General features: G+C 39.7%; 1 protein-coding gene across 1 annotated transcript in view; it reads right to left on the bottom strand.

Moving 5' to 3' along the window:
- Nucleotides 1-3,867: 3,867 nt before the first annotated feature.
- The window catches only part of HMGA2 (high mobility group AT-hook 2), a 105,615-nt gene continuing 84,279 nt past the window's right edge, over nucleotides 3,868-25,203 (bottom strand). The window contains exons 4-5 of the mRNA XM_018570686.1: nucleotides 23,892-23,918; nucleotides 3,868-4,546 (exon numbers count right to left, since the gene is read on the bottom strand). Of these exons, the coding sequence (XP_018426188.1) occupies nucleotides 4,502-4,546; nucleotides 23,892-23,918 (72 nt within the window). The 3' untranslated portion in view covers nucleotides 3,868-4,501. The remainder of the gene's footprint in view (nucleotides 4,547-23,891; nucleotides 23,919-25,203) is intronic.

The following is a 25,203-nucleotide window of genomic DNA, read 5'->3' as shown; positions in this document are numbered from 1 at the left end:
GTTTTTTTTTAATAGATGCAACAGTGACTAGCAGCACTGCCCATGTACAAACAGCATTGTTCTAACTAACAAATCATTGATCACACCCAAGTTTTCTGTGCCCATAATGACAACATAGCATTTGAAGTTGTGCAAAATGAACAGATGTCTTGTATGTAATACGATGGAGAAGATTCCTGTGCATCTTTATAGTACTATAGGTCTATATACAAGTACAACCATGAAACTATATAGATGTAGGGCCTTTTGAGCAAATGTTTTGCGACAACTAGAGAAATTCCAATTTGATTACAGTTTTGACAGAAAAGCAAGGCTGGAGTATTATAGATATAGTCATATGTAACAATTCTATCACAAATAAGCGTTCATAACTAATGAATGGAATTAAACAAGCAGGCCTTTTTTTACTTTGAGGATTACAAAATATGCCACCATAAATTCCATCACATGTGATATAGTTACATTTGTCTCCATGTTTACCAAACCGTGCACATATAAGCGCCCCATAGGAACTCTTTCTCTGGCACAGTTATTAATACAATGTTAAGAACTTGTAAATACTGGCTAAACAGAGAATAAAATTCTACTTGAGAACTTCAAAATACATCTTAATGCAACTCAATATTAAAAAAAAAAAATCACATTTGTGTAAAATACATGAAAATACAATTCAATTCACTACATTAAACACATACTTATGATTGCATTATGCAAAAGCCAAGCTTGCATCTTCACGCCTACAGAGCTTCAAGTTTCTTTGAAGGTATTTGTTAGAAGGCATTGAGGTCCATGCTTATGAGTGCTTTGAAATAACATTGATCTCAGCTCATAGAAACTGGAAAGTAGGGGCTCTACAAGATGAAGCAACATTTTTATTTTGCTGGAGACCCTCTCTGAAGAGCACACCCAACCTAATTTTAACCATCAGGGTGGTGAAACCTAGTATTGCAGCACAACTATTGATAAAAAATTAAGCTTAGATTTCAAAAGTTGGACTAAAAGTGGAACTTCCTAGGTTTGCCAGCAGTGCAGTTGCACTGGATTCTGAACAGTAAAAATGAGGAGGTCCATTAGTCATCTCTGTGGAAGAGTTGTGCTGTTATGGGCCCATTTTAGACCTCCACTGGGTCTCAGTTGATCAACACTAGCAATTTAATGCTATGTTATATGGCACGATGAAACAGCTCAGTTTTGCAGAGATGTCTCCAGCAGGGATCAAATTTTATATTAGCCTGGGTTCCCCTCTAATAAAGAAACACAGACATATATATATATTTACTTGGTATGAAGTCCTACAGAAGTACATTGGTTAGGGATTAATTGCAGTCCTAAAAGTATGAATATTTTAATGGCATCTGTCTGACGTCTGGAGGTACTATTGTTTTTTTAGTATTAATTAGTCCATTCTCCTTGAACAATACAAACCTGAGGTAAATATATGGACAGTAATATTTCAACAAAAGGCTTAACATTTGTATTGTGTAAAATCAGAAAGATTCTCCTTAAAAACCTATAAGAATTCAGTACAAAAATATATTCAAGTTAACAGTTCAATATACAGAAATCCAAATACGAAGTTGAAAGGAACAACATGTTAATGCTGAACAAAGATTTTTTTTGCATAACAGTATTAAGGTGTTTAGGTAGACAAACTGGTAAAAAGGGATAACTAACTGTACTATTAACATTTTCTGTAATGTACTGAGTATAGCAGCATTAAGTCTTTAGGCTGTAGGATCTGTAAATTTCAGAGGTAGTCATGAGTAGTGAAGGGAGTAAATGTTGCTTGCCAAGCATTGGCATGTGATAGGCACATCCTTTTTAATTTATGACCCTGAAAGTTAAACCATACGTTTTTACATTGGACTAAATTCTGAAAATACATAATTTACTAAATTGTTGTATGGGGTTTCCTTTTGTCATCCTGGATGTTTGTCAAAAAAAGTGTTTACTAACAATGATCCAAACATTTGCAGATCATGCAATAAAAGACAGTTCACTATGTATCTTAAATGTTGTTTTTTTAAAATAATTTCTAAGTGAAATTCTGAAGGTTATTGAAGACATGTCATTCGCTTCAGCGGATCAAGTTTTAAGACTTGAGGCAAAAACCTCCCCCTGGGTTCTCTCTAAGGTTTCCTTTACTACCACACAGATTCAGTAAACTAGGTAGAAACCCCACCTCCTGAATTCAATATTTCAAGGAGTAGTTCAGAGAGCCGACATTGAATATTTTACAGCCAAAAGATATTAAATGACTAACATAGTAATGCAAGACATTCCACCAAACACTGGACTTCCAGTGATAAGCTGAAATCTCCATTAAGCGATCATAACAACAAAAATTAAGACTTATTTAACCAAACATTAACTGTCAACACATAAAATATGTAAAGCTTCTGCTGTGGTATTTGCTTTGCTGAGGTACAGACCCTGGTAAAATTGTGGAATTACAGAGTATTTCCACAATTTTAAAAATGTATGCTGTAGTCTATTATTCAAGCATTTTTAACCATAAATAAACAAAAATCATATCTCCAAGTTGTTCCTACAGAGTTCTGCTTATACTATAACAAGACAATCCCTTTTAGGGCTATTTTAAGGTTTTTATGACTAGTGTTTCAAGTTCATGCGTTTGATAACATTGAATTTGTACTAAGGAAAAAGCAATCCTTATATCACTAGTCACATCTATACAGTGATAACATAAGGCTATGGGGTCTTGCTGTTGATGAACATGTACACATTTGTCACCCAAGATTCAATTTAAAATAATAATAAAAAAAGGTCACATTCCTAATTTTTAGATTCGTATCACTGATTGAATCTGACTTAATGTATTAGAAATAAAATGTAAATGCATGGTCTCCTTTTTGAAAGAGAAGTTGATATTCCCTTTGACTTTTCTGCAGGATGTGACACCTTCCATGCTTGGCAAGGTGAGGGATTTAGCCTGTGCATAAAATTTAAAAAAGGTATAGCAGTATTTATAAAGATATATTAATTTAATCTAAATGGTTCTTTGAAGAATAGGTGAAAATATATTTGTATTTTTTAAAGTGAGATGTGATCAATCTTAGCCATGGTTAAAATTAAAAAAACATTCCCACCCCCATATACCAACGTGTCAAGATAATAGATCCCATACTTGTTCTAACATTTTTCAAGATCATACTTGGCAACAAGTGTCAATAGTTGTAAGGAGTGCTGAAAATGTGCACTTTGACTTTTAGTATAGTGATGTATTATGGAGAATATGTATATTAAAACCATTAAAAAAATCTATAAATTCAACATATGAGCAATCGTATTTTTTAGCCATCGAATATTCCTAATTTTGGAATTTATAAAGGCACAAACAAAAACATTTAGAAAAATATTTGTGCCCATTTCCCTCAAAAATAGATTCTGCACGAACATTTAGGCCTGGTTCACACCTAGGCGATTGCATTTTTTGAGCCGTTTTCGCGCAGCTCCCTCTTCATAGAGGTGTCTATGGGACCAAAACCACACAACAACTGCCCGAAAATATCTTCTGCACCTTTTTGCGCGACAGGCGATTTTGCGATTGACTTGAATGCGAATCTGTGTTTTGCGCGATTTCACAGCACTAAATCTGCGCGATAAATCACATAGGTGTGAACCAGGTCTCAAAGTGCCTTCCTCCCAAAAAAAACCCAGAACCTATATGGGGTTTATCCCACACAACAGAAGTATACGATTGCTCAAGGATCCTTTTATTTCCCCATATTTTTACATTGAAATGAAAAAATGACTGCATAATGGTATAAAGTATAATTCTATAGCTGATAATGTATACTGAATATGCAAAGAAGCCATTTTTATTTGTTTTAAACTGTATAGTAGACTGGTTTTGTTTCAAAACACAGGTTTTAAGCATGTTGCTTCCTTACAGAAACATATGAAGCTACTAAGCAAAAAGTACAGATCTACAAGAAGCTTTTTGGGGTGAAAAAAAGCCCTCATCTTTGGTGTTCTAAGGGGTTGTTGTCAAGTGTGGGTGTTAGCTGGTGTGGATTGCTCATCTTTACACACCGAGCTTTGCCCATTTCAATGCCCATTTTGTTTTAAAAGTCATTTTGTGTATATGCAGTGCAGTGAATGACAATGACTAAAACCTGATTCAAGAATGTTTGACCCACACATCTTTTCTCAACAGCATTATTGATTAGTAGGTTAAAGATAAAAACAGCATTTTAAAAAGTTACCATTTATCTGTATCCCCTGTCTTACAGCAGTATTTTAGAACTAAACCTGGGACAGTGAAAAGGATTAGAAAGACAGTAATGAACAAGTTCTTGGAGAGGTTCTATCATTTTTAAATTCTGCCCGATAGGCAAGAAGTGAAGAGATGGGGGTAGTACAAATTAAGTGGTCAAAGCAGTGTCTTTTCATTTCTGAGATCCAGATAAGCTGAAGGGACTGATTCTGAATCGAAGAAAAACTGCTGTCTGAGGTAGAAATTCATGTCGACGGTTGTCTAGTCCTCTTCAGATTCATGTGAGGAGGCCTCTTCAGTTTCTTTCTGAAATTAAGAATAGACAACATCAAGGTTAATAACTGGGATGAGCGTTGAAATACTAGAGCTACATTAGGATAAGGATCTTTCTAACAAATAAGTATGGTAATCATGGTTTTATCTTCTGTACTTTTATTCACTTATTACAACCTTTGTATGCAATACCTTTTGAGATCAGTAAAACGATGTCTCTGTTTAATATCTATGATTTGTATTTGAACTTACTCTTTAAACATTAATTTCAGAATTTTAAAAGTTATCATTTTTAAATAAGCAACTAATGTTGACTGTACATTTTGTTTAAGAATTCATCAAGTCAATCAGACCTACTAACTGAACAAATAAGGTCCTATTATACTTCTAAAATCTTCCATAGCTTATTCATTCAGCAACATTTGTTTTGTGTGAGTTAACCAACTGTTGTGAGAATTGGGCAAAAACAAATGTTCTTAGTGTTATTTCTCTTCCAGTAGAATGCTCTTCAATAAGTTCATTCAAAACAGAGTACATGGGGAAAATACTGCATTATGGCCACTAGACAGAGCTCGGTACATGTTAGTAATTAGATGCAATTCAAGCGAACGTTGGAGAGAAAACACATGTAAATGCAACCATTGCTAGCCTTATAGTATCAGTGGTTACATTTATATGCTCTTTGCCTCCAGCAGTCTCTTAAATTGTAACATTGTATCTTTTTACTAAAATGCATTTATCTCCCATGATCCTCAGCTGCATCTAATGGCTATAATGCAGTATTTCCCACATTCCCTTTCTTCTCCTTGAATATACCTATAGAAGAAAGAGAAACTACAAGAACATTAGTTTTACCCCATTCTCACAACAGTTGCTTAACTTGCACAGGACAAATTTACAAGCAGTTTCGCTTGACGTATAAGCTCTGCAACATTTTTTATAAATATCAAAATCCAATGTACACATTGACCGAATAATACCCTTAGAGTCGGGTGGGTGCCAAAGTGACTGCAGATGCCTCTGCAATCCAAGATAAGTCACTCACACTCCAATAGAATTTCAAGTCAAAAACGCTTTATTGACTCGATTATATATGATGTGATAGCAATCGGGTCAATAAACCGTTTTTGACTTGAAATTCTATTGGAGTGCGAGTGAATTTATACATATATTTTTTATAAATAGACCCCCATAGTGTTTTTCTTTACAGATAAGTTCTCAAATGAAGATTGAAAGAGGAAGGGCTAATAAGATCAGTCCATAATCTTCCAGACCTACTAGACTGACTTTTCTCCCCAACTTAAAGTGTGAATGCAGCTTGTATGCAATGGAAGGACTGCCTCCTTTAAGGAGGAAACAGGAAAATGGTTCAATAATTACAAGCAATAACAGGTACTGTACTTCTGATGTGCACCAAAGGGAGTGCATAGTTTATCACAAATCGGCAGAAGGAGCAGTAAAGCAAAGTCATTGTGTAGCACTGCAATGTAGGTCGGAGAATTTACATATGTAATCTCAAATCATACATAGAATGAATGGTTTCAAAATGCATAAAAAGATAAAAAAAACACTTAAGACTCTCTTCTGAAAAGTAGAGATCCTACCTTATGCAACCTAAAAACACAGCAATGTAGAGTTTATTCAAGTACAAATAATATAGGCATGTCAGGATGCATTATAAAATGTCTTATGAATTTCCACACAATATACCATAACTGGTCCATTAACTAAACGATTGGACATTGGACCAATTAGAGTATAAGATACCAAAACCGCCCCAAACTGTTTTTTGCAAGTATGAACACATCTGTTTATTAAAAAATAAATGCTATACTATACATTTAAAACCTTAAATGACCCGAGGTTAAGGTCTTTATAACAAAAGAAAGAGGACAAATACACTACAAAACTAAAGATCTGTAGGTAACAATGAATGCTTGTTCTCACCAAACAGGAAACAAGACAGGAAAAATAGCACAAGCAAGGCTGGCATGAAAACCTAATTTTGCTGTCAAAAATTAAACCGGCGTTATATCTTTTATATCCATTTCTTGATTTCACTGGCTTTCTAATAAATGTTTTCCATTTCTACCAAAACAATGCTTTTGTAATTTCTTCCTTCTGTTAGTCCCCGTTCACACCGCCGGCATTTGTAGCTCATATTTGTCAGCACGGCAAAGCTCTGCACAAGCCTGTAAGTATGTGCCTCTTTTTGGGGAGATCAGCACGATGTGACCTTTTTTCATGTTCCTAATCGCGCTGATCTGCCCAAAAAAGAAGCTCATGTACTTTTTTCCAGTGACTGGCTTTTTTCTCAGCGCGATGCTATGCTGAGACGTGAATGGGGACAAAAGAAACCAATAGGATTTCTTGTGTGGAGCATTTCCATTCTGACACATGCAAGCTACAAACGCACTGGCGTGAACAGGTACTAACATACGGCTGGCTCTACAATTTAACAGTGAACAGGACAACCAATATGACATACTCTAATATTTCAAGTGAATGCAAACTACATCTGCTTGTTAAAGTGAACTTAAATTCCACTTTGCTGAAGGGCCTTCTCCTTCCCTCTTGATGACAACTATCAAAAACCCATAGTGACCGCAGCTGTCTGCTGCGGTCACTGAAAGTAGGAAGCGGTGAGGAAGGAACGGTCACCTGTCTGCAACCTTTCACTGGAGACACCACATCCTGTTTACAGGCAAGAATTTCAGCACATTATGAGATTTAGGTAACCAATAGCCAGGAAAGGGTTGGGGGGCTCTACTTCAAATTGGACATTAGGTCAACTTTAAGTAATACATTGGTTTGTGTAATTTTAATAATGACTAATGTACTGTATGTATCCAGATAACAAATTTGCCCTCCAAACTATTGCTATAACATTTTATGTACATCTTCAAATTCATCAAATTTTACTAGTACTCTCGCAATTTATTTTTATTTTGAGAGGTCTCCTCCCTGTCATCTGGCTGAACATGAAAGAGAAGCAGCACGCTGATGAGCTCATCTCTGTCGCTTTTCAGCATTCCTCTTTCACCGCAGCACATCTTGCTGGCTCCTTTTGCGGTTTCTTGTTCCTCTCTCTGGGCACTGCTCTACATGTCCGAATCCAGTGAGAGGTCTCGCAGGGATTGCCACCAAGAAAATGTAACGCCCAGAACCTTCCCTTGGCGAGAAGGCGGCTAAACACACCGTCCTCCAGACCCGGGGGAATTCCTGCATCACCAATAATCGGGTGCATAGGTGAGGGTGACAGTTGTTTCTCCCGAAACGCCGCCCGCACCATCCTCCATGAGTTCTAGTCTGTCTAGGGCAGGGGTAGCCAAACTCCGGCATTCCAGCTGTGGTGAAACTACAAATCCCATGATGCATCTCTCTCCGGCAGTCATGTCTGTTGCTGAGAATCTCGCAAAGCCTCATGGGATTTGTAGTTCCACCACAGCTGGAGGGCCGGAGTTTGGCTACACCTGGTCTAGAGACAGAGTCCACACACCACGGTAGAACTGGCAAGGGGATTGATGTCACCGACTGTTCCATTCCACCCATGGCTTTGCCTCTCAATTTCAAAACCAGTCTACGACGCGTGCCAAGTGGGATGCCATGTAGTAAAGGTAGAAGTCGGGGAGGGCAAGGCCTCCTGCCAGTTTGGGTCTTCGTAGAACCGAAAGTCTAAGCCTAGGAGCCCTACCAGCCCAGATGAAGTTAGTGATCGTAGCCTGTAAAGAGCGGAAATAAGATCGTGGGATATAGATTGGGAGAGCCAGAAAAGGATAAAGGAAACGTGGAAGGATGTTTTAACAATGTATTAATTTTTACAGTGCTGCAGTAATGTGTGGTATATATATCTTCCTGGAGTTCAACTTTAACTGCTTGCTGTCCGCCTGTTGTGAAAAAACGGTGGGACGGCAAACTCACATGGGTTGCCGTAAATAGACTGCTTTTCTTTGTTTGCGCGCACCCGCGCAGAAAAACCCTGTCCACTGCAAACAGCCGTTACTGGCTGTTACGCATACAAGTGATTGGCGGCTCTATAGCCGTCCGATCGCATGTGCTGCCTGTGCGTGCCCCCCTCCTCGAGTGCCGCCACCCCTCCTACACCCTCACCTTCAATGCCGGGATCCATTGCCCAATCTGCGGCCCGGGAGGGTGTCAGGAGGAAGTTCAGCATCTTCCTCCTTGCTGATCTCCCACCGACGTCTGAATGCGGAAGTGATGTGTAATACATTACTTCCGCATTCACCTGTCTTTCCTCTGGCTGCTATAGCCAGAGAGAAGAAGCTGGCAAAGCAGATCTCTGCTTCATCAGCTTCTTTGGGGGTCCCCAGGTGACAATGTCTCCATAAAGAGGACCTGTCAGTGTACCTGTGCCATCACATAGGGGGATTGTTAGCCCCCTATGTGATGGCAATAACATTAAGTGTAAAAAAAATTAAAAAAAAAAAAAAAGTCACATATAAAGAAATGTAACCCCCTCACCCCCAAAATGTTTAAGTCTCCCACACCACATATAAACATAAATACGAGCCGGGTGCCCCAATGCGCAAAAACGACAATTGCGCTTCACATGTTACATATCGCGAACGTCGGAGTGAGGGAAATAATTTTAGGGCCATCAATCACTGATAACACTAAACTGATGAGCGGTAAAAGCTTGTAAAGCTTCGCCTATGGCCAATTTTGGGTATTGTAGTTTTTTGAGGTTTCATGGCCGCGAGCAATTTTAAGGTTTGGCATGTTTGGTGTCTATTTACCCGACGTGACCCCGTCTTTTATATTTTGGGTATTAATAAATGTTTCATAATTTAATATAGGGGAAAGTTTTCCCCCCAAAATGTACAGTAATTTCTCCTTAATATAGTAAAAAATAAAAGCCACAGTGGTGATTAAACACCACCAGAAGAAAGCTGTATCTGTCCCCAAAAAAAGGTATAAAATTCATTTCAGTACAGTGTTGCATGAAGTAATAAATGTCATTCAAAGTACCGCAGCGCTAAATACTGAAAAATGGCCTTGACAGGAAGGGGGTTTAACACCCCGGACTTCAAGTGGTTAAAGTGCATTTTAATTTTTGCAGCCACATGGGATAAGACCAACTTTATATGTGTTACATGTTCTCATTCACATATAAATGAAAAAAATAAAAATGTTGTGTACATTGTACTTACTCTTTTTTTGAAAACTCCAAAACTGGATTTTTCCTCTGCTATGTAAGGGGGCTGGTGATTTAATGTGTCTTCCATGGCTAATTATGCTAAACATTATAGTTCTAAACTAGATTTGAACACTGTTTTGACAAAGGGTTAAAGAACTAGAAGTTTGGTTTCTGCATTGTACGTTAATGAAGGAAAATTAATTCTGCCCCCACTTAGTCTTGTGGACAGACTGAGATTGTTCAGAGTAGCTTGCAGTCTGCCCAAAGGCCTGTTCCAAAGAAATACAGGTGTGAAAAAGAAAGTACACCCTCTTAGTACACCTTCTATAGTTTTAAGTAACAGAACATAATAAAAATCATCTGGTCCTTAGCAGGTCTCAAAAATTAGCTAAATGCAAACTCAGATGAACAACAGCACATGACATGTTACATTGGGGGTGATTTACTAACCTAAACACACGCACGCACTAGGTGCGTGTGATTTTTACACAGCAAAACGTATTTATCAACCAAAAAGTCTCTAAAAGCATATTTCCACTAATGCCATATATGGAAAAATCATCCACATGATGCATATATAATGCTGCTTCACAGTTTAGACAAAAATGGTTAGCTCATGCATTTACATTCCTGCATTCATCAACGCAAGCAACACAATGTAGAGCTAATTTACACAACATCACCTTGCAATTCATGCAGGGCTTTGCACAACACACCTGCTGGGTGTGTACACACTACAAAAGGTGTCTATATTCCACCAATAGATCATGCTGGGAGGGAACACACTACAGAGGTGTATACTTGTTCGTGGCGTGTTTATAAGGTTAGTAAATCAACCCCATTGTGTCATTATTTTACAAACAAAGCTAAAATTGAGAATTTATATGTCAAAATAAGCCAAACATTTTTAGCAGTTTGGTAGTGTGAACACAATGCCAAGGAGGCAAGACATCAGCAATGTTCTTAGAAAGGCAATTGTTGCTGCCCATCAATCTGGCAAGGGTTTTAATGCCATCTGCAAATAATTTACAGTCCATCATTCTACAGTGAAGATTATTTACAAGTGGAAAACATTCAAGACAGTTGCCAATCTTCCCAGGAGTGGACGTCCCAGCAAATCTAATCCAAGGTCAGACCATGCAATGCTCAGAGGAATTGCAAAAAAACAAAGTTACATTTAGACTCTACAGGCTTCAGTTAGCATGTTAAAGTTCATGACAGTAGAATTATAAAAAGACTGAACAAGTATGGTTTGTTTGGAAGGACTGCCAGGAGAAAGCCTCTTCTCCCTAAAAAGAACATGGCAGCAAGGCTTAGGTTTTCAAAGTTGCAGCGGAACAAATCACAAGACTTCTGGAACAATGTCCTTTGGACAGACGAGACCAAAGTGGAGATGTTTGGCCATAATCCAGAGCCATTTTGGCAAAAAACAAACAGCATATCAGCACAAACACCTCATACCAACTGTCAAGCACTGTGGTGGAGGGGTGACGATTGTGGGTTTGTTTTGCAGTCACAGGACCTGGGCAACTTGCAGTCTTTGAGTGGACCATGAACTCTGTATACCAAAAGTATTCTAGAGTCAAATGTAAGGCCATCGGTCCGACAGCTAAAGCTTGGCAGAAATTAGGTCATGCAACAGGACAATGATACCAAGCACACCAGCAAATCTACAACAGAATGGCTGAAAAGAAAAGAATCAAGGTGTTGCAATGACCTAACCAAAGTCCGGACCTCAACCTGATTGACATGCTGGGGCAGGATCCTTAAGAGCGCTGTGCATAAACAAATGCCCGCAAACCTCAATGTACTGAAGCAACATTTTAAAGAAGAGTGGGCCAAAATTTCTCCACAAAAGGTGTGAGAGACTGATGAAGTCATACAGAAAATGATTACTTCAAGTTATTGCTGCTAAAAGTGGTTTTACAAAGCTATTGAATCATAAGGTGGACTTTTTCACACAGTCTCCATTTTTGATTTATATTTGTAAAATAAATAAATAACACCAGGGTGTAATAGGTCATGTGCTGTTGTACTTACCCAATTTTATGACCTGCTAAAGACCAGATCATTTGTAACTGTCCATATAGTTAAAACTATAGAATTCAGAGAGGGTGTACTTTTTCACACGACTGTAAATTCTTAAAATTATTTTTAAGTATGCTGTGTGAATGGAAAGGCATAAAAATAGCAGGGTTTTCTCAAATTCCACTGCAAAAGTGGAAATACACTTTAAACTTGTGCATATAACAGTTGGCATTTACTTTTTTCTGTACTACCATAGCAGTGTATCCACCATGGGTACTAAAAAGGATGTATAATGGTTTTTAACGTTATTTTTCATTATTCTGGTCAGGCATAAAAAAATATTGTACATTTAGTCTTTGCTTAGCCTTGCGCCTTTTTCACATTTCCCCTTATCCTTTTTACAGCCTGATGAAAAGAAAAAAACCTTGTTTACAGACCTCAAAAAAATTATCAAACCTTAAAAGTTTGTATAATTGTAGTACTTCCTCTAAAATTGCCAGCAGTTACTGGCAAACATTTTTTTTTTAAATGAAGGACTACAGAACTTCCTGAAGACTGGTGACTTCACTGCGTCTCCATGGCTCCATACAGCTTGGAATATAGCCACCAAAATGCTTCTCCCGAGAATACAGGCCAATGCAGCAAGTGCCAATTCCTGTCCTAAAGTACAATGTGCTGCAAAGGGTTTCTCCAACTGCTGGACTAACCACTCTGCTCAGAATGGCAACAGATAACAAACAAGGGCACTTTGCTAAAAATGTATCAAATATGATAAAGTCACCCAAGCAGCTACAAGGAAAGTACAACTACATTATGCTAGGTGTACACCAGTATTAATTTAGACTACTAATAATTTTTGTTATAGTTTATCAACAACACTTTTTCAGTGACTTAAACTAAATACAAATTGAGATATGATGACTAAAATGATAACGAAAATAGAAATTTTAGTCGACTAACTAAAACTAGGCTAAAATGTTAAGAGACGATTTGGGAAGAGATCCAATTAGAACTTCCAGTTCTGGTTCCCGTTCCATGCTAAATGGACAGCTTATAGGTAATATGTGCACTGGCATTACAGCCAATATGGTTTTTCATTTTAGTTGCACTTCTGCCTGAAAGAATGAAGAATGTCATAGGCAACTTGTTATAAATCAATGCATATCTAATTACTGGCCCTTTGTTGACAAAACTCATTGTTTCTTTATAAGAGTTGGTTTAATCTAATTTTAAGATAAAGACATGTTATATCTTAAATCTGTGTTGCATGTTCAAACCTCAATACTTTAAGTTATAACAGGTTAACAGATGTTTAATCCAGAAGTATATAATGAGATTGGAAATTCTAGAGAAATTCTTAAATGACTAACTAAACCCACTAGATTTTAGAAGACTAAATCTACTGTAGATTTAGTAGATTAAAATTAAACTAAAATAATTCAGAGGACTAAAATATGACAAACTAAATGGCATTTTAAACTAAATCAAAATTTGCGGTCAAAATTAACACTGGTGTACACATCAAGATGTGGTCATAAACGCTGTACTGTAAAACAGTCAGTGGGTCCTTCACTGAAATGCCAGCTTGCCCATTGTAAGGATACCAGGCTGGCAATTTAGAATCGTATTTTAATCAAAACGTAAAGAACCTAGGAAAAATATATTAACCTGCACACAGGGGAAAAAAACGAACTCCCTCACCACCACCACCACCACTAGCTAAACCAGATTATAAAAGTCTTCATACTTTAATAGATTTAATTTTCCACATGGCTTCATTTTGTCTGGGTGGCGAAGTGACAGAATTTATAACCTTCTTCCTTTCCCAGGCTGCTACACTGCCCCATTCAATAAAGCATGCCTTCAAGTTTCTCTGCATTACATGAGCAGGCTTTCATTCATTAGTGTTTGAAACACTTCAGCTGTGAAAGAGCTCCTAAACATTACCACATGTGACGTTGCTGCAGTAAGGCACCCTGGTAAGGATACAAAGATCTAGCTTTAAAGCTTACTTGAAGCAAAATGTTGCTAAACATGGTCTTTGTTGTGACCAGAGAAAAAAAACCCCTCAAACTACAAAACACTATAAACTGGGAGGATAAATACACACACGAATGACAGCTGCAGAGATAGGACCCCAGCATCAAGCTGTGAAATTTCACACTAGCTGGTACTTTTATCCGCCTATAGCAATGTGGGGAAATATGAAAAACATGAAAAGAAGTCATTTCTGAGCCAAAATGTCCTACAAAAATGCCAGTTTAGTTCACACTGGCTAGCAAGGCTCAAACTTGTATGCCCAGTTTTACACACAAGGGTAAGATGAGAAATGTGCATTCGAAGCTGCTTTATAGCAGCATCTGAAGTGAATTAATTCACTGTTCACCTAGAGTATGGCCAGATTTTCAGTGACAGACTGCAATTGCCAGGTCACTGGCACACTTAACTGCTTAGAACACAATTGTAACATAAATGATCATGTGTAATCTCATAAGAGGCATTTCCCACTCAATAAAAGTAATTTTACTTACTACTATTCTACCCTATATGCTTAATGGGGACCACTGTAACGTTCTCATAGGTTTCATCCGCACAGTTTAGATGTGTGCCTCTTTAGCACACTTAATGTAGCGTCTGGCTGGCTAAAGTATATTCTAAATCCCTAACTACTATTGTTTGATAAAGTCTGGTCTAAATTCTTGCTGGATGCTTATTTTCTAGGGTTAAATGAATAGTGTAAATCGATCATATCATGGTGCTGGATCCGACTATAAATGGGCACCATTCTCATCCATATATAAGCTATCATGGCTGAAGCCTATTATTTCCTATATTGTTTGTGATTTTGGCTGTAATATGTATAAAAACTACAGAAAAAATGCTTTACCCTTGCTGGATTACTCAAAGTTCATATAACTTTTACATATCAGTTTTATGCATTATAATTACTCAACAGATATAAGACAGCAACATAGTCCATTTATTGTAGATATTTTTTAATTATATAATGTTATGGCCAGTATCATTTTGTAACTTGCAAGCAAGCACGGGGGACATACCACATGATCAACAGTTTAAAGTGACACAACTCAGTGGTTAAATCCTAAAAATGCATCCAAATACTTTAACTATTAACACAAATGGAGTTTACTTGTGTATCACTCAGCTGTAGATCCCCAAATCATCTCTAAATGGGTGCCAACACTGTCCTTCCTTCTGGAGGGTGGCTACTTTTGTTCCCCATGGTTCCTGTGTGTGTTGTAAAGTAGCCACCGCTCCAAGCTCACTCCCATGATGGACTACATTCTCAATACAATTTAGTAAACCAAATGCAAGAATATAGTCCATCACGGAAGTGATCTTGGAGAGGTGGCTACTTTACAACACACACAAGAACCATGGGAAACAAAAGTAGCCACCCTCCAGAAGGAAGGCCAGTGTCAGCACCAATTTAGAGGTGATTTGAGGATAGTTAAGGAACTTAACTTATAGGATCTCTCTAACCAAAGCAGCCTATTTTGTCCTCCATTTAGATATGCTTTAAATGACTCTTGTATCTCCAATGGCTTGCTAGAAAAAAAAAAAAGAGTGTTCTCCTGCTTCTCACCCACTATATACACTGGCTGAAAAAAACTTGGTTTGATTTACTGAACCTCATGCGGACTGCCATTAAAATCTGTGCTCTTTAATATTCTATTTGCCACATGACTTTATTGTTACTATGAAATAATCCAAATTTTAGATCTTGAAAAGGAGTTTGGAAAAAAAATAGGAGAGAAAATGTGTATCCAAGAGACATACATACACACATCATTAAGGTCTAGCAATGCAGCAAGGCCAAGTTGCAGCTTCCAGGTCAAGGTATTTAGCCATTGGAAAGGGACTTCGGCAAAGTAACATAAAAGGGCCTTTCAAAGTGGAAGTGCACAGTGATGTTTTTATGAGTACCAGGCATGAGGGCTGCTGAACACTGAACAGCTTACACAGTTACTTCCACAACCAATTCACAAAGAAAATGAACACTGCAGCAATGCAAGGAACATTCTTTAGGTGGGGGTATTGTGAGGCTGGGAGAAGCAGGGATAGGTAGCGTTCTCTGAGAACCCTTTGTGCGCTAATATTTTCTGACTTCAGCAAGACCCATGCTACAGCATTAATAATGTTCTATTTCTTATTGAGAAACATTATGGGTAATATTTCTAAATTCGATTTTTCACAGTGCTATCTAACATGTGCGCTTTCAGCACTGCTGGATTCTCACATCTTCTATTCTATTCTCCATGGCAGAAGCCCAGACCGATTAGGTGTTATTTATTAATTTTTTTAACCTAAATGTTAACAAGTTAGCTTCAAGAGAACTGTATCAAATTCACAGGCAAAGCCACTAATCTCATGGAAGCAAGGTGGTCATTAATAGCTGTGGTAAAACGGCGTAAGTTTATTTTATTACAGTCCAGTTTATATTAGGGATGCAGCGATACTAGTTTTTCAGTATCGAGTGCAGATATTTTTTTTTCGGTACTTGCTGATACCAAATACCGATACTGGAAGTCCCGTTAAGTAATAACTCGCCACCTGGCTTCCTGATTAGCCGGGCCCCGTGTAAAGACTCGATACCCGGCTTGCCGATTAGCAGGGAAGCCATCTCCATGCTTCTCGTCACTAGGTGACGAGAAAGCATGGAGCCGGCTTTCAGGACAATCAGTAACCCGGGCACGATGTAATGATGCGGCGCCCGGCTTCCTGATTGAAGCCGGCTTCCCGGCCAATCAGAAAGCTGGATGCCACCTCATTACACGGCGCTCGGCGTCCTGATTGGCCAGCTTCCAGACCAACCAGGAAGCCGGGCAGCAAGTCATTACCTGCTGCCCTGCTTCCTTATTGGCCGGCAAGCCATCGCCATAAGCATGGAGATGGCTTCCCGGCCAATCAGGAAGCTGGACACCGCCTCATTACACGCTGCCCGGCTTCCTGATACTGGATGTTAAAGTATTGGGCTAGGTATCGGAGCATTTGGGCGAGTACGAGTACTCACCCAAATACTCGGCATTGGCACCGATACTAGTATCGGTACAGCCCTAGTTTATATAATAAGGTGATGAAAATATGAAGAACTATAAATGCTCAAAAGAGCAGACTGACAGGCTGGTTGCTGGACTTTGTAGTCTCGCTCCAGGGTTAATCTCTGGTACATAGAATGCTATGGAGAAAGGCAGGGAAACAGGACAAATCATACAGTACACAGAGGTTATAGCAACAAAAAAAAGTAATAAAAACTTGCTACTGCTTTGTAATTACTCTCATCTTCCTTTAGCTATAGCTCTTCAGATAGCAAGTTTGTCATACATTGCTTTTAATTTCACATGCTTAAAATGACATGTCCAACCTTGCAATGGCATTGCTACCAACTTGAGAGGGCTAGCTCTAAAAACATATGGATAGCGTAGTTCTTTTTTTTCTGTGAGTGGTTCACCACCCAGTGGGAGAAGATATCAAAATAAACAGAGAAAAACCTGCTGGGAACAGCAGCAGAGCAAGCCATGGACATGAATTTTGCAAAAACAAGAAACCAAAACACAAGGAATGTTTCCACCTCAAAGACATATGGACTAGCTTGTGGATGGGGGTCTTGTCTGATTCATTTTTTTATCCCCCTGTTCTTAACCTAGAGGCCAATAATCCACTACTTGGCACACATTTATTTTTTGACCACCCCTTTTTATCACTGCACAAGAACTGCAATACAATAGACACTAACCATTAAACATTTAAATAAATCTATAGACTATTTTATTTTAGATTTGTATTTGATCAGCTCAGTGTAAATGATATCATTGCAAATTAATGTTTTTTTTTTTATGGTTTATTGTGCAAGTGCTGCACAATGGGTTTGCGAGTGGTGGTCATTTGTGCGTCCGCTTCCAGGGCCTCTACGCGGGCCGACAGAGATGTGGTAACGGATTCCACCGAGGTGACACGCTCATCTACTGCCTCAATGCGGTGGGTGAGATCATGAAGCTCTTTTTTTAGGGCCGCAACGATAGAGGAAGCCATGTTGTCAAGGTCCCTTTTAGTGGGCAGCTGCGGCAGCAGGCCCTGCAGACCGCTCTCCCCCTGTGCATCCAGAGTCAGCACGTGTGTGAACAGAGAGGGGCTGGGCGGGGAGCCCGGGCGCGGTGTGTCCTGTGGCTGGCTTGGGAACCCTGGGCATTCCGGTTCTCGGGACTCATCCTGGTCAGGGGTCAGGGTTGTTGTGCCTCGTCCCTGCTTCCTACCTGACAGGAGGCCGGCCGCCGAGGAGCGGGTAAGCGCCATCTTGGCTGCAGTCGAGGCCGCGGTAATCGGCGGCTGGCGGGTAAAAAAGTTGTAGAGGGAGGCAGATCTGGGGTCACCGTGGGTGCTGTGGGTCCTCTGCTCCTTGGGCATGAAGGAATTCAGGGCATAGGGTTCGTTAGGACGTCGGTCCGGCTCAGTGGCTGCAGAGCTCTCCTAATGCGTGTGCTCACGGCGCCATGTCCAAGCCACGCCCCCTGTGCACAATGGGTTTTAAAGGCACCATAGATGCCTCTTCAGAATAATGCACAGGTGGTGCACACATACACGGCTCCTGGGCAATGCAAGTTTGTTACTTGAAGACAGTCTCTTCAGCGATATCAGTCCCTGTTCACACCTTCGTGTTCCATGAATGTGCGCCAAACATGCATCATGTGCATGAAAGGACATACATTCACGCAAAGCTACTTTTCTGTGTTTGTCATGCATGTGGCACCCATTGAAATCAAAAGGTAACGCACAGCACACGCAACGCGAAGGTGTGAATGGGGCATTAAGTGTCCGCATGGCTGCATAGGTAGATTACATTGAAGAGAGGTTAGAGATCCTTGAACCAACAGTACACATCCACTGTACTAACACATACAGAAAGCATGTGTTCTGCTCACTGGGCCCTGCCCCATGTGGCCAACCTTAAAGTCCAGGTAAACCCTAATGGAATGAAAGTTTGCTAAAGCATTTTGTACAACTGCCATATAGGGCTGCAACTTACACAATGCAGTGTTACAAGTTTACTTCAGAATAAAACTGCATGCACAATTTTTTGTAAAATCGCACTGCACTGGAACGCACATCATTCCGGTACTGTTCGTTTCAGTGCAGGCAATCACACAGAGTGGGAGGTGCGTTTGGGGTGCCATTGAAATTAATGGCACTGCAACACACCTCCCACAGCAGAATTTGTCTGGCCGAAACGGAAAAATACTTTTTTCCCATCTTTTTATTTAAAAAAATTAAAATTGTATTGTAAGCACATTGCTCTTGAATAGCTTCAACCAGGGAATGGCAGCTGCCAGTGGCAAGATTCCACAGACGGCAGGTGAATGTAAATACAGCAAGTAGTGGGCAGGTGCAATAGCCAACCTGCTATTGGCCATTTCAAACTGCAGGCTGGCTATTGCACTCAACCACTGCTTGCTGTGCCCCCCTCCCAGCATGGAGGAGAGACCTAGGGGATCCAGCAAACTAATCGATAATGAGGAAAGTTGACAACTATTCTCATAATTTATTACCATTATTGAATAATCGATTAGTTGGTTGCAGCCCTACTGCCATGTTCTTCTTTTTCGATCAGAAAATGCAGTTTTTACCTTTTTGCATTTCTATTTTGCTGATTACCTCCAGCCACATTTTGTCTACGTGTTCATTTTATTTCTCAGGGTGGAATTCCTGATGGTAAGAACGGTGGACTGTGTCTGGGGGGTGCCAGCTATCTGAATACAATAGCTATTCCTCCATGCATGCTGTTTTGCCAGTGGGACTGAATGACCCAATATGGTAGACTGAAGAACAGGACCTGTCCTGCTCATGGGAAGCCCCTCACTCGAAGGGCCATTCATTTCAGCCTCTTACACATTTTGTTGCCATATCCTCAATAATGATGTCTTACATACAGAGATGAATATAGATGATTTTTTAAAGCTGGTTATACACTGCAAAAACGTTGGCTAGGTCCTGTTGACTTGGCCAACATTTTCGAGCAGTGTGAGGCCCTGTCTGCACTCCTCAGCTCAACAGAAGTCAATTTTTCAGTCTACTCACAGGAGCTGGTCTGAAAATCCTTGGCCGGACAGTGACTGATGCCAATCAAACCAAACCGTCACTGTTCAAGTATTCCAATAGCAGCACACCTGTGGCTCTCAGAATACAATAGCACAGCATGTATGGGGGCCTGTGGGGCTGAATGAAAAAAAATGCAGTGTATTGCCAACTTCACAGTATGAATATTAAGCATGATACCTTATCAAATACGAAATTAGCAATGAGCATGTGTAATTGGGACTGGTATCTAACCGACAAGTCCAATTCTTAGTCTGAGAATTGCATTTACAGAATTAAAAAAAAAATCTTTTTCATAAGCTAAGATAAAATGGCTAAGCCAAAGAGATTTACTTAAATGTTTAGTTTTAGGGAATTGGTTGAAAGAAAAAAAGAAAACCACATGTTCTTGGTTAAACTGTGAAATTCACATTAGCTAGAAAATAAACCAAAACATCAGCAGAAGTGTGAGAACACCAATCTGCATTGTCAGAAAAAGCATCAACTTCCAAATAATTTCACACTGCCACATTGAATATAGATCAATAGAGATATTCTTCAGGATGGTAACGGATGGAAAAGGAAGTGGTTGCTTTTAATGTAGTTTAAGCTATACATTATCCTCCATGAACTTCCATGTAGTCTGCATGTTTATATAATTTATCACCATTTCCTTACACTGCTCAGATTAGGAAGTCCTTATGAGCTCATGTCCTTGTTAGTTCTTAGTCTGAACTCTTCTCCTTTAAAAGGAAACCCATTGAAAACAAACAAACTGTGTTGCAGACTGGACATAGCTTATGAAGTTTACAATTTGTGTCCAATATCCTTTTAGCAACAACTAGGAATGTCAGGCAAGGTTTTACAAACAGTAACTGGATGAAATAACTATTTTGCTTTCATTACAGGCAAAGCTGATAAATACCAGCCCAGTTAAACCAAACAAAGGAGTGTATATGGGATGTTCTTAACTTGTTTGGAAATAAGTTTATCTCATAAAGTGACAGGATGTACAGTATGAGCTGTCAATTGATTGGCCATAGGAAAGGCAGATCCTCCACAAACCCCATTTGTAGATTAGAGCAGTGCAGCCATGGCTCAAGTGTAAGGAGTGCGGTTTAGCCAGGATGAAGGTGAGTTTTTGCACAACATTTTATACATTTCTGTAGGTCAGAGAGAGGACTCTGTTCAGTGAAAGTATGCATAAGAAAATCTAACAATTTTGCACATCTGCCTTCAGAATTCCCCCTTCTACAGATTCTTATGCAATCCATTATATTATATTAAATCGTAAGGACGATCTAAAAACAAACATGGCATATTAATAAAGCAATAAATCTGACACTGACTGCAGGTCATGGTGCAGGTATTTTAAATGACAGTTACTGATCCACCACCAGTGAATGATTGGTTATTGCATTATAAATATGCCATTAGGTGGATGAGCTTATTAAGGCTTCATTCACAGCTACACTTTAGGTGTGATTTGGTATTTCTGCATCAGGAGCTTGCGAATTCTTGCAGCAGAAATCTCAAATATTTAGTTTAGAAGCGGCAGCTGTCACCTGTTTAAGTTAATGATCATCGATCGTGTGTCCAGGCATAGTGACCTATACCTAACAGCATGTAATCATAACATATACGATTACACGCGGAGTGTCTGCGTTCTGCCGATTTTAAATGCGGCCGCTGTCACCCGATCATTAACTTGAACAGGTGACAGCTGCTGCTTCCAAATAGAATATTTGAGATTCCTGCTGTAGGAATTTGCAAGTTCCTGACTTAGGCATGCCAAATCACACCTAAAATGTAGGGGTCAACAGAGCCTTATTTTGCTAAAAAGCTGTCTAACAAAACATTTTAACTTTCTTTACGAAAATGCTGCTTTCACCTTTTTTCTTCCCCTTTTGCATCTTAGTACCACTGATCCCTGCAGTATCTTTCAGCCGCTTCCTGTCTATATGCACTTGCACTAGCATCTCATTGCTCAGAGTGGGCTTCCAGAGAGTGTCAACAGTGAACAATGTTTCAACAATGAGCATCAGCAGAACCGCTTATAGATTTATGTCAGACGCCTGCACGACAGGATGACAAGGAGTGGACTGCAAATGGGAGACTGGGAGTGATTTACACTCATCCTCATAGTTAGAGCCGACATGTGACACTGAAACTGTCACACGTCGACTCTATAGATCAGGAAGTGAGAGAACACATACCGTCGCTCGCTTCTTGATAATTTCCCTGCAGAGAGCCGTGACCATCACTCACCGTTCCCTGCAGGGATTCCCCCTGCCCCTCTCCGATCCTCCAGCGTTGACTGGAGGAACGGACAGGGGAGGAGGGTCGGCACAGCTGGCTCTGCCTCTAGATAGGCAGAGCCCGCTGTCAATAAACCCGCTGTCAATAAGCCAGCTGGGTGAATCTTTGCAGTATTGTCGGAATCTGTCCCGGCTGCGGCTCTCTCGGTATATAGCGGGCAATTATCTTAGCAAATAAATGCACCCAAAGGGCATTGTGTGCGACTGCTGCCCCCATTCCACTGTGTGCCATACTATGGTAGCCGGGCAACAGCTCTCTCTAACAAGCACAATGTGCATTAAAGTGTAAGTTTACTTTTCCAAGTAATTTGGGAAAATGGAATTACCAGCTATAATATGGCCCCCGCAATACTTACCTTTCAGCGAACGGTCCTTCCCCCTCCTCTACTACGGGTGTACCCATCTGTACACCATACGGCCATCCAGCACAGCCCTGCGCCATGGATTTTGAATTTCGCTCGCAAATTGTGAGCAATCATTGGCCAGTGCGGTCAGGTGTAATGAGAAGTGCTTCTTAGCATTGGTAAATACGGCTTGGTTAAAATTATTTGTTTGTATCACAAGTAGATTGTCATGAGGGACAAGCAGACTGGGCTTTAGTCCTCGGACAAGTTTTTCTTTAAATTACCCCACCACTGATAATCCATCCCCTAAACCAAAATGAGTAGACACTAACACAGTTTGCAAACATTATTAATGTAGATCTTCCCTGTTCTCAGCCTGGCCCCCTCAGGGCTGAGAGCTGCTGAAGGTGCCTGCAATATGTCTGAGGTAATTAAAAAAACTGGGTTTATTTTCAGCACAGTGGGGGAAAAAACTTTTCAAGCACATACAGTCTGACATTGTCCCAATTTCCATAAGGGACAATGTTAGGGGTTTTGTTCACTTCAGAAATGCTTCCCTACCCATGCAAGTCTATGGGACTGAAAAAAGCACCTGAAGCAGGTCAAATATAGGTCAACTGCACCTGCAATAATTATGAATGATCTCAGAAACGCCTCAAAAGGACATCAAAAGCACTATGCGTTTGCCCATTTAAAGCTGATTGACACAAGCTCATTCAAGTTTTAAGCCGTTACAATTGTGAAGCCATACTGGTAAGAGATTTAGTCAGATGCCAACACCAACAGAGCTTGGTCAAGAACACACCTAGCTTGTTGACTGGACAATGGAGGAGCAGTAGCACAGCAATGAGTGATCACTCTATGTCTAATCTTGTCTGTACGCCCCCTTTTAGCTCACAGCAGAACATGACTATCTCCTAGTGGTGCTCCTCCCTCTCACTCTCCCCAGTCTAAGCACTGTTGTACAGGGGGTCCCAGGAATCTGATAACTTTCTGTAAATCAGTCTAAACTTACCCACAGACATGCAACAACACTCTTGATCCAGTCACTTTGAGCTAGATTAGATTATAATCTCAGCTCTGAAGGCAGCCTGTGACTGTTAATTGGTCTCTGTAGAATCATCCTGTCCAGATTAGCATCCAGTCCCCGACAATCCAGCACAATACTACCTCTCCGTTTTGCCCCCTCCCCTCAAAACATGTTTAAACTCAGAATGGTTAGATCATAAGATTTTTACTGCTATCAATGTCTCCCTGTCCGTGTGACCCACATTCCCCTTTATTTCTTGGCGTCACAAAGATTAAAAAGTGAGACATCAATAAAAATCTGAAAAAAGTTTAAGCTGGATTTGTTTTTTTACATGGTTGTGGGAAGTGCATGCTTATTCTATGGCACACAAACTTGGCTTTAAAAGGTAAATACAACAAGTTATTCTTACCTGACTAGATTTTTTTTCTTGTTGTGGCTGCAAAAGGAAAAAAAAGACATATTAATCCTGCAAATCACAGATATTAAACTTACAAATATAAATAAAATAGTTAAATATGCTCAGCTGCCTATACTCGCCATTCTTGTACTTCAGTATGTATTGTATAACCTTTATTTAACAAAACACCACCACATGGTTGTACTTGTGTGACCTACTAGAAGCTTCCAAAAGGAGTTCAGCTATAACCCATAAATAACAAAAATTCAGTTAAACAGAATGCATAGATTTTTTTGATACACGTAAAAGGAATTGGCTTGATATAAATCGTATTTGTAAGAGTTATTGTTTTAAACACACTGCACTCCATCTATAAAACGGCAGTATGGGCCTACAGTTACTTAAAAATATTTGATTTACCAATTTTTATAGGGACACCAAAGCAAGTAGAGCAATATTGTCAAAGTCATATGAGGGGTCCTCCTGCATTTTACATCCCATGCAGGCTACAGTATATAGAGCCTGCAGTGCCCAATAGATTTATTTATATTTAGCGCTAAGTACTGAGGAATCCATAAGGCATATTATGAGTGGGCTGGAAAATGCAGGCCACAGCATAGCATAATTCTGCAGTGTCCAGTGATAGCAGATAGTGAAGCATATGCACTGAGGAATCCATAGGGCATATTATGAGTGGGCTAGAAAATGCAGGCCACAGCATAGCATAATTCTGCAGTGTCCAGTGATAGCAGATAGTGAGATCCGCTCTCTGTTTTAAATTGGTATCTTTATTTGATATATATGCTTCCTAAAAGATACAATTAATTACCTTTAACAAAAGTACTGGTCAGATTGTCCATGACAGTTTATAGTGCACCACTAACATGGTCAGGGGTGTGGAAATTTTAAAAAAAACTACTTGTCCAAGGACTAAAGCGGGGGGCTGATCTACTTGTCCCCCATGACAATCTACTTGTCTTGATACAAAAAAAGAAAACAAATTTAACCAAAACCGTATTTAGCAGTGCCAAGAAGAGCTTCTCATTGGTCAGTGCTGTCAGACAATAATGGCACTGCCAGCGCGATCGGCGGTGGTTTGTGCTTCTGTGACCGCCTGGCCATCCACGCGGTTTTGTGCACGATTGCTGTGCGGTAACGGATCACCCACTCCGCTCACACACACAATGCCCCATGCATGCGTTTATTTGCATGCAGATAGGGGTTTTAATAATGCTTTGTAATATTTTTTATTTTTAGTATTTTTTACATTTTTATGTATTTCCATTTCAATTTTTTATTGTTTTATATATATATATATATATAA

Source organism: Nanorana parkeri, unplaced genomic scaffold (assembly GCF_000935625.1).
Source record: "Nanorana parkeri isolate BGI_ZX_2015 unplaced genomic scaffold, ASM93562v1 scaffold1576, whole genome shotgun sequence".
NCBI classification, from domain to species: Eukaryota; Metazoa; Chordata; class Amphibia; order Anura; family Dicroglossidae; genus Nanorana; species Nanorana parkeri.
Note: the sequence above shows the minus strand (reverse complement) of the source record. Positions and strands in the feature narration are given on the sequence as shown.